Raw genomic sequence first — 12,839 nt, 5'->3', positions numbered from 1 at the left:
GGCCTCTGAGTGAGGGTAATCACAGAGGTCCTTGTACGTGGAAGAGGGAGGCAGGGGTGTTAGACTGCTGCAGCCTTTGAGGATGAGGGATGAGCCACCAGCCGAGGAGGGAGGTGCCTCCAGAAGCTGGACGGCAAGGAACGGGCGACCCCTAGAGCCCGCAGGAGGAACACCACCTGCCGGCGCTCTGATTTTAGCCCAGCGAAACCTGCGTCACACTTCAGACCCCCCAGAACTATAATAAATTCATGCTGGTTGAAGTTTGTGGTAATTTGTTACAGCAGCAGCAGGAAACTAATACAGGCATACTTGGGAGACATGGCCGGTTCTGTCCCGACCACCGCAATAGAGCGAGTCACACGAAGTTTTTGGTTTCCCAGTGCGCATAAAGGTTGTTTATACTATACTGTAGTCTATTAACTATGCGATGGCATTATATCTAAAACAAAAATGTACGTACCTTAACTAAAAAATACTTTATGGCTAAAAACTTCTGTCTAAGCCTTCAGTGAGTTGTAATCTTCTTGCAGGTGGAGGGTTGGAAATATTGCGAGAATTGCCAAAATGTGACACAAGGACACGAAGTGAGCAGACAGCACCTACAGATTTGCAACAGGGTTGTCACAAACCTTCAACTGGTAAAAAAAACCCAAAACACAATATCTGCAAAGCACAATAAAGTGAAGTGCAATAAAATGAGGTATGCCTGTACACAAAGGTAACAGGCCCGGTTTAAAAACACTCAGCTGTCCAGCCTCCCCCGCAGGGAGAGGTGGCCTGTGGCCAGTTCTGGCCTCTGAGGCATAAGCAGATATGCACTGGGTGGGCTTTCCAGAAAAGCCATTGTTTTGCTGATACAAACGGGGCATGCTGAGGAGGGACAGGCTCTTTGCCTCTCGCCTGGCCCTGGTCACGTCCTCCTTCCTGCCTGGGACGCGGGCGGGGTGAGCAGCCCCACGCGAGCACGGCGGAGCCCAGGGCACAGGAGGAGCCGGGCACCTATCGCCCCTACACCCGCCCTACAGCGGCCTCTAACCTGCCATGACGCGAGAAAAATGAGCCCTGCCAGGGGGCAGCCCGGATGCTGCGACACAGAGCCAGGCACGACCCAAGCGGCCCCCGGCTCCTGCAATGATGAGAAAGTGCTGTCCAGAACCCCGGCGGCCCTGAGCCCTGGGGGAGCCCAGGGTGAGGAAAGTCCTCGTCCTCTGGGGGGTGGCTTCACACTGAGAAGGGCTCTGGGGCCATTCGGTCACCAGGCACGGCCGCTAACTCGCAGGGACCCAGGACATGCCCCCGCCACCTGGGCCAAACATCTCCCAGCGGGTTGCGGCTCCTGGCTGCCCCATCTGCACCAGCTTTAGGCCCCCAGATCCAGCCCCGGCTTCAGAGAAAACACGCAGCACGCCACTCGCACGGGGGTGTGCACATATACGTATATGCTTACTGTATTAAATGCCTCATAGCACCTGCCCCGTTGTTTTTATGAAGTTTGAAATAGTTTATTAAACATTGTGTGTCTGCCTTTAAGTTGGCAGAGCCCTGTCCAATCTCTTACAATACCCAGTTTATACTTGACATTCACACTTGACAAGAAACAATCCAGCATTTAGCCATGACAGACACTGCTGGCCAATCCTGATGCATTTCTTTTCAGCTGAGATTTGGCTTCAGAGTCCTTCTGAATGGGACACTCTGCCTATCACCAGTTTATCAGAGCTGCCACCTGAGGGGAAACCTCTTTACTATCCCGGGATAGAATCACTTTTCCGGACTTTACTCTGCATTTAAAATGTGGTCATAAATTAACTCCAGTAAACTCAGCACTGCCCCTTTTCTATAATCCATGAGAAAAAGGGTTCAAGAAAGCTTTTCACTGTACTCGGTTTCAAAAAATACAAAAATGAACATTATGATGACAGGAGTGTGTTAAGAGGCTGAACTGTACATACAGCTGCTGGCGACAAGCTTTGGATGTGCAGGTCCCGGCCCCCTGTGCAGTGAGGCCACGTCCCCTGAGGCCCAGCGGCTCTGCCGCAGCAGGACCCGTGGCCTGGGGGCTCGTCCGCATCCCTGAGTGACACTCCCCACGGCATGGACATCACCCACGCCTTCAAACACCCACACACCACACGCTTAATTAACATTAAAAAAATTTCAAACCACTCAAAGCCCGTGAAATTAAGAGATCCTATTAAAACATGAAACCCACTCATTCTCCAAAGGGAACTGGAACTCTATCTGCTGGGGAGCACCGGTGGCTGGGTGTGACACACAGTTCCCCCAGGAGCTGCCCAGATTCTGTCCGTGACACACAGAGAGCGGGAGCGGTCGGCCCGGGGTCCTGAGAATCTGCCGTGAGATGCTGTAAAGTCACCCTGGGACGGGCGCCGTGACAGGTAACGTGCCACAGCAGACAGATGGGCCCTGAAGGGTGGCAGCCAGAGCCGGGAGACGAAAACAAAGGGAAGAAAAAGATCTGGGCCTTAAGAGAGGGAAATGGAACCACAGTACAAGGCTGCAGGCTGGTCACTGCCCTGGGGTGAGCCGTCACCAAGATGCCTGCGGGCCCTGGATGGAGACCAGGCGTCGGCCATGCCGGTGCACGCACAGGAGACCCCAGCTCCTCCCTGCGAGTGTGCAAAGACATACACTCTCCAGACTGCCACACACACAACCCAAACCCTCCCTTTCGGCCCCTGAAGGTCAGGATCCCTCTGTGGTGGGTGGAAGACTCAGGGATCCACCAGATGAAACCTCAGAGCAGAGAATCGTTCTTCCCCAGGCCTACAGACTTGGTGCAAACTCCTTTTCTAAGAGCCGTAGGTTTCTAAGTCATCTCTTTTTTTTTTTTTTTTTTTATTCATTTATTTATTTTTGGCTGCGTTGGGTCTTCGTTGCTGCCCCCGGGCTTTCTCTAGTTGCGGCGAGTGGGCTTCTCATTGCGGTGGCTTCTCTCGTCGCAGAGCACAGGCTCTAGAGCACAGGCTTCAGTAGTTGTGGCGCACGGGCTTCGCTGCTCCGCGGCATGTGGGATCCTTCCGGACCAGGGCTCGAACCCGTGTCCCGTGCATTGGCAGGCGGATTGCTAACCACTGCGCCACCAGGGAAGTCCCTCTAAGTAACTTCTTGAATGCACAGAAGTGACAGTACAGACGTGTGTGGCTCAGGGACGTGCCAGCTGGCCTGGTTCAAAAGTCCTGCAGCTCGGGGACGTCCCGGTACAAATCCAGGGTCTCGGGGTTTGAGAAGGCTTTGTGGTGCTCCACGGTTTTCCCAGCGATGATCTGCTTCACGGCCATTTCCACTTTCTTGCCGTTGAGGGTGTACTGCCAGGGGAGGGGAGGAAGCAGACAGGAAGAGCGTTTAGACCCGAAGGGGAAAGAAGTCCCTCAGCTCTGACATCTGGGCACGTCCAAGCCGAAACGACCATCGTGACCTGGGGCGACCAGAGCGAGCGATTCTCGGTGGGTGACCGTGAGCGAGTTCCTTAACCTGGGTTTGTTCCCCTGGAACATCACCTGGGGACCAGAGCATCGCCCCGAGGCTGTGGGCAAGCTGACGAGTTAAGGCGCACACAGCTCTCGACGTGCCTCGCTGTTACACTGCCTCTTGCTTACATTTACTTTCTTACACTGTTTATTATACTAGAAAGACTAGCTTATTTCAGGAGTGGGCTGGCTTCCTGTGACTGTCCCTGACCACCGGAAAGTGAGCTACGTCCAAGAGCCTCGCCAAACTTCCGGCAAATCTTCCCCCAGAACCGTCATCTGAATGAGATGGGGCACTGCTTTTCCCATGGTCGGACTCTGTCCAAATGCTCAGAGGCCCCCCTAAAATTCATAGCACGCGTTTCATCTTTAACCCCAATGGTCATTTGGCGGCTGTGCTGGCGTGTTTAGGGACCAGGAAAATTCTGGAACAAACAGAGAGCCCTTTAATAAACCGCCGGTGCCCTGATCTCTCCTCACACTGGCATTTTTTTTTTTTTATCCTGAGATGTAATTAAAATTCATTCATTGAAAACCTCGGTCTACGTGTGAACTAATTAAGGATCTGAGCACCGGCTTCTGAAGGACCACCTGTCACTGGGGTGTCGTCAGCCCCTCTCGCCCTGAAATGCAAACGTCTCACGTGCTTTCTGTGCTTTAAAGCCCCAAGAACAGCCTGCATCAGCTGACAAAACAAACAAGACATCGTTTTAGAAGAAATCCTTCCCCTGGGCTTCCCTGGTGGCGCAGTGGTTGAGAGTCCGCCTGCCGATGCAGGGGACACAGGTTCGTGCCCCTGTCCGGGAAGATCCCACATGCCGCGGAGCGGCTGGGCCCATGAGCCATGGCTGCTAGGCCTGCGCGCCCGGAGCCTGTGCTCCGCAACGGGAGAGGCCACAGCAGTGAGAGGCCCGCGTACCGCAAAAAAAAAAAAGAAAAATAGAAATCCTTCTCCTGCTTCTTGGTGAGAAGGGCTGGGGTGGGGCAGAAGGTCTTTGGACTCCTGCTTGGCCCCCTCCCTACCCCCCTACCCAGAAGATAAGGCACAGCCTCCCGTCAGGATGGGCCAGCACGTCAGCTGTGACCAGTGACAAAGACCTGCTGAGATCAGGGCAGTCATGGCCGCCGGGCCCTCCAGCCTGGCAGGGCCTCAGATGCCTGTTCGTGTTCCCCTTGGTGTGACCAGACCCCCGGCCGTGACCTTGGCCGTGTCCAGCCCCGAGCCCCTGTGGCTGGGCCAGACCCCCCACCCCCCAGCCTGGTGGCACAGGGCGAATCCTCTCCGAAGTGCTCCATTAGTTCAGACCACAGGGATCTGAGAACACGAGGGCGCTTGAAAAAGCCCCGGGAACCCTCAAAACGACTTCACAGGTCAAGCGGACGGAGGAGGAGAGAGCTGAACTGAGTGCCCGGAAGTCAGGGGACAAGAGCCAGGCTGAGGACAGAAAGAAAGACAGGCCGGGGTGTTCCTCACCTTCCAGCAAATCGCTCCACTCTTCTTGTGAGCAGATACAGTTTGGGAATCACCATTCCGGCAGCAAAGGACACAGATTCATTCTCAACAAGATAAAGCCAAGGGGACTCTCACATTCTAGTTCCCCAAACTGTTCCAGATCCAGACAGAACTGATCCACTGAAGGGAAGCCTAAGACCCTCACCAGGGAAAAGACAGTGAGTGTCACTGACTCAAGAAGCCCCTTCTCTCCCTGAGAGCCACTGTCTGCACAGCGTCACCCGGAGTCACCCGCCCGCCGAGTGAGACAAGAGAACTCCCAGGCCGCGGGGGCCCTTCCTACGCGTAACCAAAGTGGAAAGGAAATATGTGGACGGTATAAAAAGCCCTGGTTCTAACTGCACCTCACATGCCCGCCCCTGCTCGGGGAGCGACATCCAGACGCTCCTTCCCCTGGTGGCCCGGTTAACCCATTCCCGTCCCCGCCTCTGTGAACAGCTACTCTGCGGGCTTGGCTCGGCTGTGCCCTTGCACTGCTGTGTGCGCACACGCGTGTATACATACGCAGAGGCCTTCGTTTTGTAAGCGACCGCAGGTTAAAGCCGTGATCCAACCTGAGCGCATCTCCTCCCGCACTGAGAACCTAAACAAAGTATTGGGGGGAGGGGGCAGCTTTCTGGAGCTGCGCCTCTAAATAGATTCACATCTTCTTTCTGCAGGCAGAACTTAAGATTAAAAGGCAGGAGGAACGGCACCCCAGCGACTCTTTAAAAAGTTAAAATTAATTTTTGCATTAATAATTTGAGCACACGCTAAAACCACACAGACGAAAAGCCAGTTGGACGTGCCGGGCGGGGCCTGCTTACCCTCTGAAGACTGGTATTTAGCAGAAGTTGCTTTACATGCAATTTAGGAAGAGTAAAAAAAAAGAGAGAGAGAGAGGGAGATGGCCGAAAACAGGATGGGGTTGCCAGGCAACGGGGACCAACTATATATAAAGCCTGAGCAAGCGTCTAGATGAGAGGTCCGGAAGCATGCGGGCTCGTGGGGGGCCGTACCGGGATGCCCTGGGTCTCCAGGACGAGGCTGGGCACGTGCCGGGCAGACAGGCCCAGGCGGATGGCGCTGCAGATCCTCTTCACCAGGTCGGGCCGGAAGGTGTGGCCGGAAGCCATCTTCAGGAAGAGGATCACCCTCTCCTGCCCGTCCTTGTTGTACTGGGGGACACACAGGCTGTCCAGGACCTCCTTGAAGGCCTCCACTGCAGAGACAGGGCCACGGCCTCGCTCTCACACCATCCCACCTTGATGGGGACTGCCGTGGCTCCCCTGCCCCCCTGGCAGGAGCCCCGGGGAACAGGCAGAAGGACACCTGTCACCAGCAGAGTCAGAGAGCCGTAGCTCGCGCTGGAAGGGCTGACATCTTACAAGGAGCCGGGCACCCGCCTTACTTACTCAATTACAAATTTAAAAATAAGAAAAGGAATCAAGTGCTCGAGGGTACTCCAGTGGTGGGAGGAAGAAAGGCTGGAATCACATGGATCGAGATTCCACCCTGATTACACAACCCTGACATGACTTTGGGACTCTGCCATCCGCATGAGGCCGCCTCCCCGGGAGGCTGATTTCGTGGCCCCGGTGGGACATTTTAAGGCTCACGGGTGACTCTACTGTGCACCCATAAGGCCCACTGTCTTTATTTGGCGTCCTGGATGGTGGTGCTGTGTGACTGCCAGCAATCACACAACCTCTCTGTGTGTTTTTCTCCACCCATAAAGAGTAGACACAGTTGACCAACCTGATGGAGCTCACCATGAGGATGAGATGTAACGGAATGGGGATGGGCCACGGGACCTTAAGAATCCTGTCCTGAGGTTTTTTGAGCTACACGCAGTGTGGACAAGGCATGTTCTAGAAAGAAGGACACCCTCATACATGTCTATTCTCACGCCCGGAGGCAAAGGGGCAACAGTTATGCCAAAAGGTGGCATCTTTGGAAAGCAGGTCCCCGCTGAGACACTCCTTGCGCCGCTCCTGGATGACTTGAGAATAATGCCGGGACAGAGGAGAACGCTCACCGATGTTATAGATTTCCGAGCTGCCGAATCGCACTCCGTTGGGGTTGAGTGTGCTGTCGCTGGAGAGAGAGACGAGGTCATGGACACGTGGCGGCTCCAGAGTGAGGCCCATCGCAGGGGCCCCAGGGACAGTCACCCCGTTTCCACGACCACGTGCCATCAGTACCGGCGCCTCCCCAGCTCCTAGTCCCAACCACCCCCTTTCTCCCTCTAAACTCAAAGCTAGCTATCAAGGGGGTCCCCTCTGTGTGGGGACATCGGCCACCTCCCTGCCCCTCCCCCCGCACAGGTGCCCCCTCCCGGGTGCGGGCACCCCTCCCCCCTTCACTCCAGGAAGGGCCGTAGCGATGGCAGACAAGACGTGGGGCGCACGTCGGCCGCAGGCCTCCCACCCCAAAGCCCCCCGACCCACCACTGCAGGGCACAGAAATGTGGGTCAGGCCCAGACCCACCCCTGGGAAGCTGACACAGGAAGAACCCAGGAAAGGCCCCAAATGGGGCAGCCAACCCACCCCGCAGGCCGAGCAGATGGAAGGGTCCAGGACACGGGAAGCGCCCCCCTCTCCCTGCCCGGATGCCTCGGGAAGCGGGGCCCCAGGGAAGAGAAGCCAAGTCCGTGGCCCTCACCTTCGGCCCAGCATGATGACGCCCCTGGTCTTGGGGTTGATTCTGCAGTAGTCGCCGTGCACCCAGACACCTGCCGGGGGGGGGGCAGAGGGACTCGGTCACCCCAAGGGGACAGGATCCTGACCGGCTGCCTGGACAGATGCCCTCGGAAGGCATGACACCAACGTAACTCTCGTCAACAGACACACCCGAGGCCCAGAAGCAGGTGTGATGTGGGGCTGGGGGCGGAAGTGAACCAGACAGCTCCCACCCCCAAGGGCACACCTTCTAGTGGGGTCCGCCCTACACCCAGGTCTGAGATGCGGCAGCGCGCAAGAAACACCCCTCCCGCAGGTACCAACGAGGGTTGCGGGAATTCACGGGGCCTGAGAGCAACCCCAGCAGTGAGGATGTGAAGGGGGGGACTGGGGAGAGCAATGGAGCTTTGAGGGGGGCCTCTGAATGGAGGGTGGGAAAGTACAAGCCCCGCCTTGGGAAGAGAGGGTGGTCTGGGGCGGCTGAGGGAGCAGGTCCGGAGGGGTTGGGGCCCACCTTGTAACAGAATAAGCAGAAGGAGCATGACCAGGCGGGAGGCTACTGCAACAGTCCCAGTAACCTAAGCCTGAACTAAGGCACCAGCCACGGGACAGAGGCTTAACGAGCAGGTGAAACCCGGGGCACGTGGAGGGCGGAGAAAGAGGCAAGAATCAGGTGACACTGACACCGCACGCCCTGAGCCACCCCGACGTGGCCCGCAGCGTGCAGCTGGGCCCTTGGGCTGGTGTCGTTCATGGGGAGGCCCCCGTCCTGGATGCCCCAAAGCAACAGATCCACGGGATCCGGCCCCAGCTTTGGACACATCCTCCACCCGACACGGAGCAGCAGAGAGGAGCCACGCCTCACAGGGGAACTGCCTGGAGGCCTCCTCCCTCGGCGGGTCCCACAAATAGAGGAGGCGCCCCGGGGGAGGGAGCGGTCAAGAGCACAGCTCTGCCGGCTCTGCGCAACTCGGAACTCATTTGCCTGGCCTCCTGGAATAAGCCCCAGAGCCCCTGCGATCCAGCCAGGGGAAAATGGCAGACCAAGCCAGCGCAGGGTCCTCACGGACGCCATCTCTTCCTTCCGAGTTCTTGACACACGTCCCAACCGTGAGTGCGAATAACCCAGTCAGCCCGTGACTCTGAGCTGCTACCCCTCCAATGACAACATACTCCGTTGAGGCCCTCATCCCAACACGTGGCTACAAGCCACGACCAAGGCTTCTCCGGAGATGAAGCCCAGGTCCCCCGCCTGCAGGGAGCGTGCAGTGCGTGGGAGGCCATGGAAGAGAAGGAAAGGCCTCATGAGCTCACTTATTCTGAGCAAAGAGAACGGGAGGCCTCGAGGGCCTTCTTCCCTCCGCCCCAAGCTAAAAAGAAACCTCTTCTTTCTTCCCCACTAGGTATTTTATTCTTTTTGGCGCAGCTCTGAAGGAACTGTTTTCTTGCTTTTTCTTTCCGACAGCTCTTTGTTAGTGTACAGGAAACAACACATTTCTGTATCTTAACCTTGTGTGCTACAACTTTACTAAATTCATTTATTAGTTCTAATAGCTTTTTGGTGGAGACTTTAGGGTTTTCTACATATAGCATCATGTCATCTGCAAACAGTGACAGTTTTACTTCTTCCCTTCCGATATGGACGCATTTTCTTTCTTTTTCTTGTCTGATTGCTGTGGCTGCAACCTCTCCTTTCTAATTGGATATTTAAAGGGTTCCCTACACAAACGGGTGGAAAAGTCATTCCTAGGCTTGCAAATGACATGCCAAAGTTTTGCAGAAGCACATCTCTATGGCTACACAGAAAACCAGGCTTATACACGGTGGTCCCAGGAGACAGCAAGCTGCAGACAGAGCAGCAGGGCCTGTCCCACCCACCTCCCGGGAATCCTTGTTCATTTTGGAACTTGGGTGCCAAGATCCACACACAGTCTGGCTCATATGGAGTCAGACCTCCCATGAGTCTGATCCTTACTGAAGCCCTGGAAATGCAAAGAAAAAGGAAGATGCAAATCTCCCGGAAGAAGTTTTCATTTGTGAAAATGAAATGACATGCTTCAACCTCTTGCAAAACCAAAGCTGAGGGGATGAATCCGCAAGTGGCTGGAGGCTCTGGTGCCCGGTTGCCACGTCAGAGAAATTGAGGGTTTCCTTCTAGGTTTCCATGCCCCTGGGCCTGCAGTTCAAACTCTCTTGTTTTCAATGGCAGGTGATTTTGCTTCACTCTGATTTTCCTCGTGCTCTCCCATTTCGGTGATGGGACCCGTGAACAAATACACCAGGATGAATGGGCAAACCCAGCCTTTCAGGTCTACTGCCTGAAATCTTTTTAGAGTGAGCATGTACACCTGTACATTAAAAAAAAAAAAAAAGATGGCCCAGCCTTCCATGTACATAAATGTAAATATAAATAAACAACACATTGCACATACACGCTTCTCTTATTAAAGGACCTGTGACCACTGGACCTGTTTAGCTAACGAGGGCCAATGGAAGCTCTGCCTGCTCCATCTCATCAAGCTCAAAATCTTGATGGCTCATGGGCAGGCCTGGTCTCCTATTTGGAATTTACCATCTTCAGTCACCTGTACCCATCATACTTCCATTTTTGCCTTGGCTACCAGGAAACTCAGAGCTGAAATCATTGCTTTGAAGGATCAGAATGATCTAAATCTTTCTAAAGTCTGCTTTTAATTTCCTTTTAAATTTTTATTAGGTTTTTAAAGATAATTAAAAGTCACAAAGAAAATCAAAATGGCTCGTATTATTCACACACATACATTTCCTTTTAAAAACTCACACAGGAGGCATGCAATGCCCTCGGTTCTGCACTCCTATTTGTCACTTAATAAATTCTTGGATACTTTTCCATATCGGCACCTTGTCAGTTTACATTTTCACCCGGCCTAATTTTTCAGGGTAGTGATGCCTGTAAGTCGGATGCCTGTTGCAGAAAGGAAGACCTTGCTTCTTTGTTGTTGTTTTCTTTTATCGTCGAGCCATGTCCTATACAGTCCAAGAATCTCTCAGTGCTGGGCCTGGAGAAGTGGTCTAAGTTCAGCCTGTGTCCACCCTGACCATGACCAACAGCTTCAGATCCCATTATCTTATCTGCCCTTATTTCTCCGTATTTATTCGTATGTCACATCTACTTCCAGAAAGTATTTGAGGAAGCTACCTATAAAGCCAACTATACGATGGGATTATTGAAAGCATCAGAAACTCTGCACTGGGGTGAGAGGACTGCTACAACAAAGCAATGATGGCAGCTCTGAGCTTCCTGGCAGCCAAGGCAAAAATGGAAAATATAACAGGTCACCAAGTATTTGTTTCCTCCAAGAAGGAATATCAGAGCTTTGGAAATAAAGACTTTTTCTGAAATTAATCCTGAGAGACATTTATCATGAGAACCCTTGCATATATAACAAAAAATGACAGAAAAGAGTTTTCGAAGAGCAGTGCTGCAGAAGATGAAGAGATGTCATTTCTTAGATGGATCTTCAAGCTGAGGTTCTAATCCCTTCCTAGGACAGGAGCCCCGACTCCTCTTCAAGGTCATCTGAGGAACTTCTCTCTCTCTCTAGTCTGCTTTAGTCTGTCTGAACAGCTACACACTGGCAGGACCCAAGGTGGGGCTTAAATGCAGAGGCATCCAATGGAGGCCAGGCCACATGGCGGGGAGGGATGCTCCCACTACCCTCAAATGCGACGTGCTATGCCAGGTACGATGGCTTTTACGTGGAACATTACACGGGAACACGCAAGGCCGAGTAGAGAAACGGGACGGACCTGTGGCACCTTCTACCCCCGATGGTCACCTGCCGCTTTCTGATTCACCACATGTGATTTATGCAAAACAGAATTACCTTTCTAGAGGTTGAAGACAGCAAGTACTTAGGTGTAAATAACTCTGGAGCAGAAGGCTCGCTACATTATGAGTTACATAGCTGCAATCACTCGAGGTTGCTTATGAAATAAGATAAGGAGGCAGGAATCAGAGCTTTAAATAAAGAGACTTTCCAGCTCTGGGGCAAGACACCACTCCGAAGATGAACGGAGGGTGGCAGCCTGCGTGAGTGACGGCCTGGAATTAATCATCCCGCTGCAAAAGCTCTCTTCTCCCATCACCTCCACGAGGACTGGTTGATGGGGTGTGAGACAGAGGAGACCCCAGCCAGACACCTCTCGCACACGCATCTCTCCCCGAACAGGCAGACGAGCCTGGGTAAGCGAGCGGGCCTCCCACCCCTACGCAGCCAAACCAGCGGGTCGTGCCGGCGGCCAGGAGCAGGGCTCCGGGCCAAGGGGCTCCGGGCACAGGGGGTGGTTAAGAGTAATCTACACCCAGATTAGGGTTTCATAAGATGGCTTCAAGCTGACGGTGACCAGATACTGATCAAAAATTCATCATTGCCCCCCTGGCGGAATGAGCTGCGAGCAGCCTCACCGGGCTTTGGGGGGGCCGGCAGGGGGCAGGCGCATCCAGAATTAGACACCGAAGGCCCAGCCCGGGCGGGAATCTGGGCAGCTCCACCTGCATCCCGACCCACCTGGGAATTTGGAGAAATACGCCTTCCGGTACTTGCTGCCGTTCTCGTCGTTCCAAAAGTGCGTGGGCTGACAGGGGAGCGGCTTGGTACACACCAGTTCACCGCTCTCCCCCCAGACTGCCTTTCCTGGCCGGGGAGGAATGAGAGCTAAACTGAGCACACGCCACAGCCAAACGCCCCGGCTCTCTTTCCCTCCTTCTCTCCTTTTTTAAGCTATGAGCTATCACAGAGTATTTCAGACACATCCAAAGCCATGCAGCCGGCCCCGCCCACATGCCCATCAGCCCGGCGTCACCGAAAGCCACGCTACTGCTCCCCACCACCCTCCCCCCGCTCTCGCTCAACTTCAATCCTGTACCGTTCCCTTATGTGGATTAATAATTTTACCACACCTACATACACCTGAATAACACGTCATTTTGCGTGTTTCTAAACACCGCACAAACAGTATCGCGCTGCCCCTCGGGTCCCGCATCTCGCTCTGGGTCCTTGCCAGGGTCAGGGCACGAGGCTGCTGAGGCAGTGGGGTGGCCTCAGCAGCGTCCCCAAAGTTTGCATGCCTGCCTGGCGTTCCAAGCACATGGCCCGCCGTCTGTGCTGCAGGCCAACACCTGCTCCCCTCAG

At 54.3% G+C, this 12,839-nt stretch overlaps 1 protein-coding gene across 4 annotated transcripts in view; it reads right to left on the bottom strand.

Annotated features, from left to right (window-relative positions):
• Window positions 1-2,842: 2,842 nt before the first annotated feature.
• Window positions 2,843-12,839, bottom strand: part of AACS (acetoacetyl-CoA synthetase) — a 45,013-nt gene continuing 35,016 nt past the window's right edge. For 2 of the 4 annotated variants that reach the window (XM_049698602.1, XM_004276644.3), the window contains exons 14-18: window positions 12,216-12,341; window positions 7,649-7,718; window positions 7,022-7,080; window positions 6,003-6,205; window positions 2,843-3,329 (exon numbers count right to left, since the gene is read on the bottom strand). In XM_049698602.1, coding sequence (XP_049554559.1) covers window positions 3,192-3,329; window positions 6,003-6,205; window positions 7,022-7,080; window positions 7,649-7,718; window positions 12,216-12,341 — 596 coding nt within the window. In that variant the 3' untranslated portion in view covers window positions 2,843-3,191. The remainder of the gene's footprint in view (window positions 3,330-6,002; window positions 6,206-7,021; window positions 7,081-7,648; window positions 7,719-12,215; window positions 12,342-12,839) is intronic. The other 2 variants (XM_033440684.2, XM_049698601.1) reach the window with 2 other exon arrangements.

Source organism: Orcinus orca, chromosome 15 (genome assembly GCF_937001465.1).
Source record: "Orcinus orca chromosome 15, mOrcOrc1.1, whole genome shotgun sequence".
Classification (NCBI taxonomy): domain Eukaryota; kingdom Metazoa; phylum Chordata; class Mammalia; order Artiodactyla; family Delphinidae; genus Orcinus; species Orcinus orca.
The sequence above is the reverse complement of the archived record's forward strand: the minus strand, read 5'-3'. Positions and strand labels throughout refer to the sequence as shown.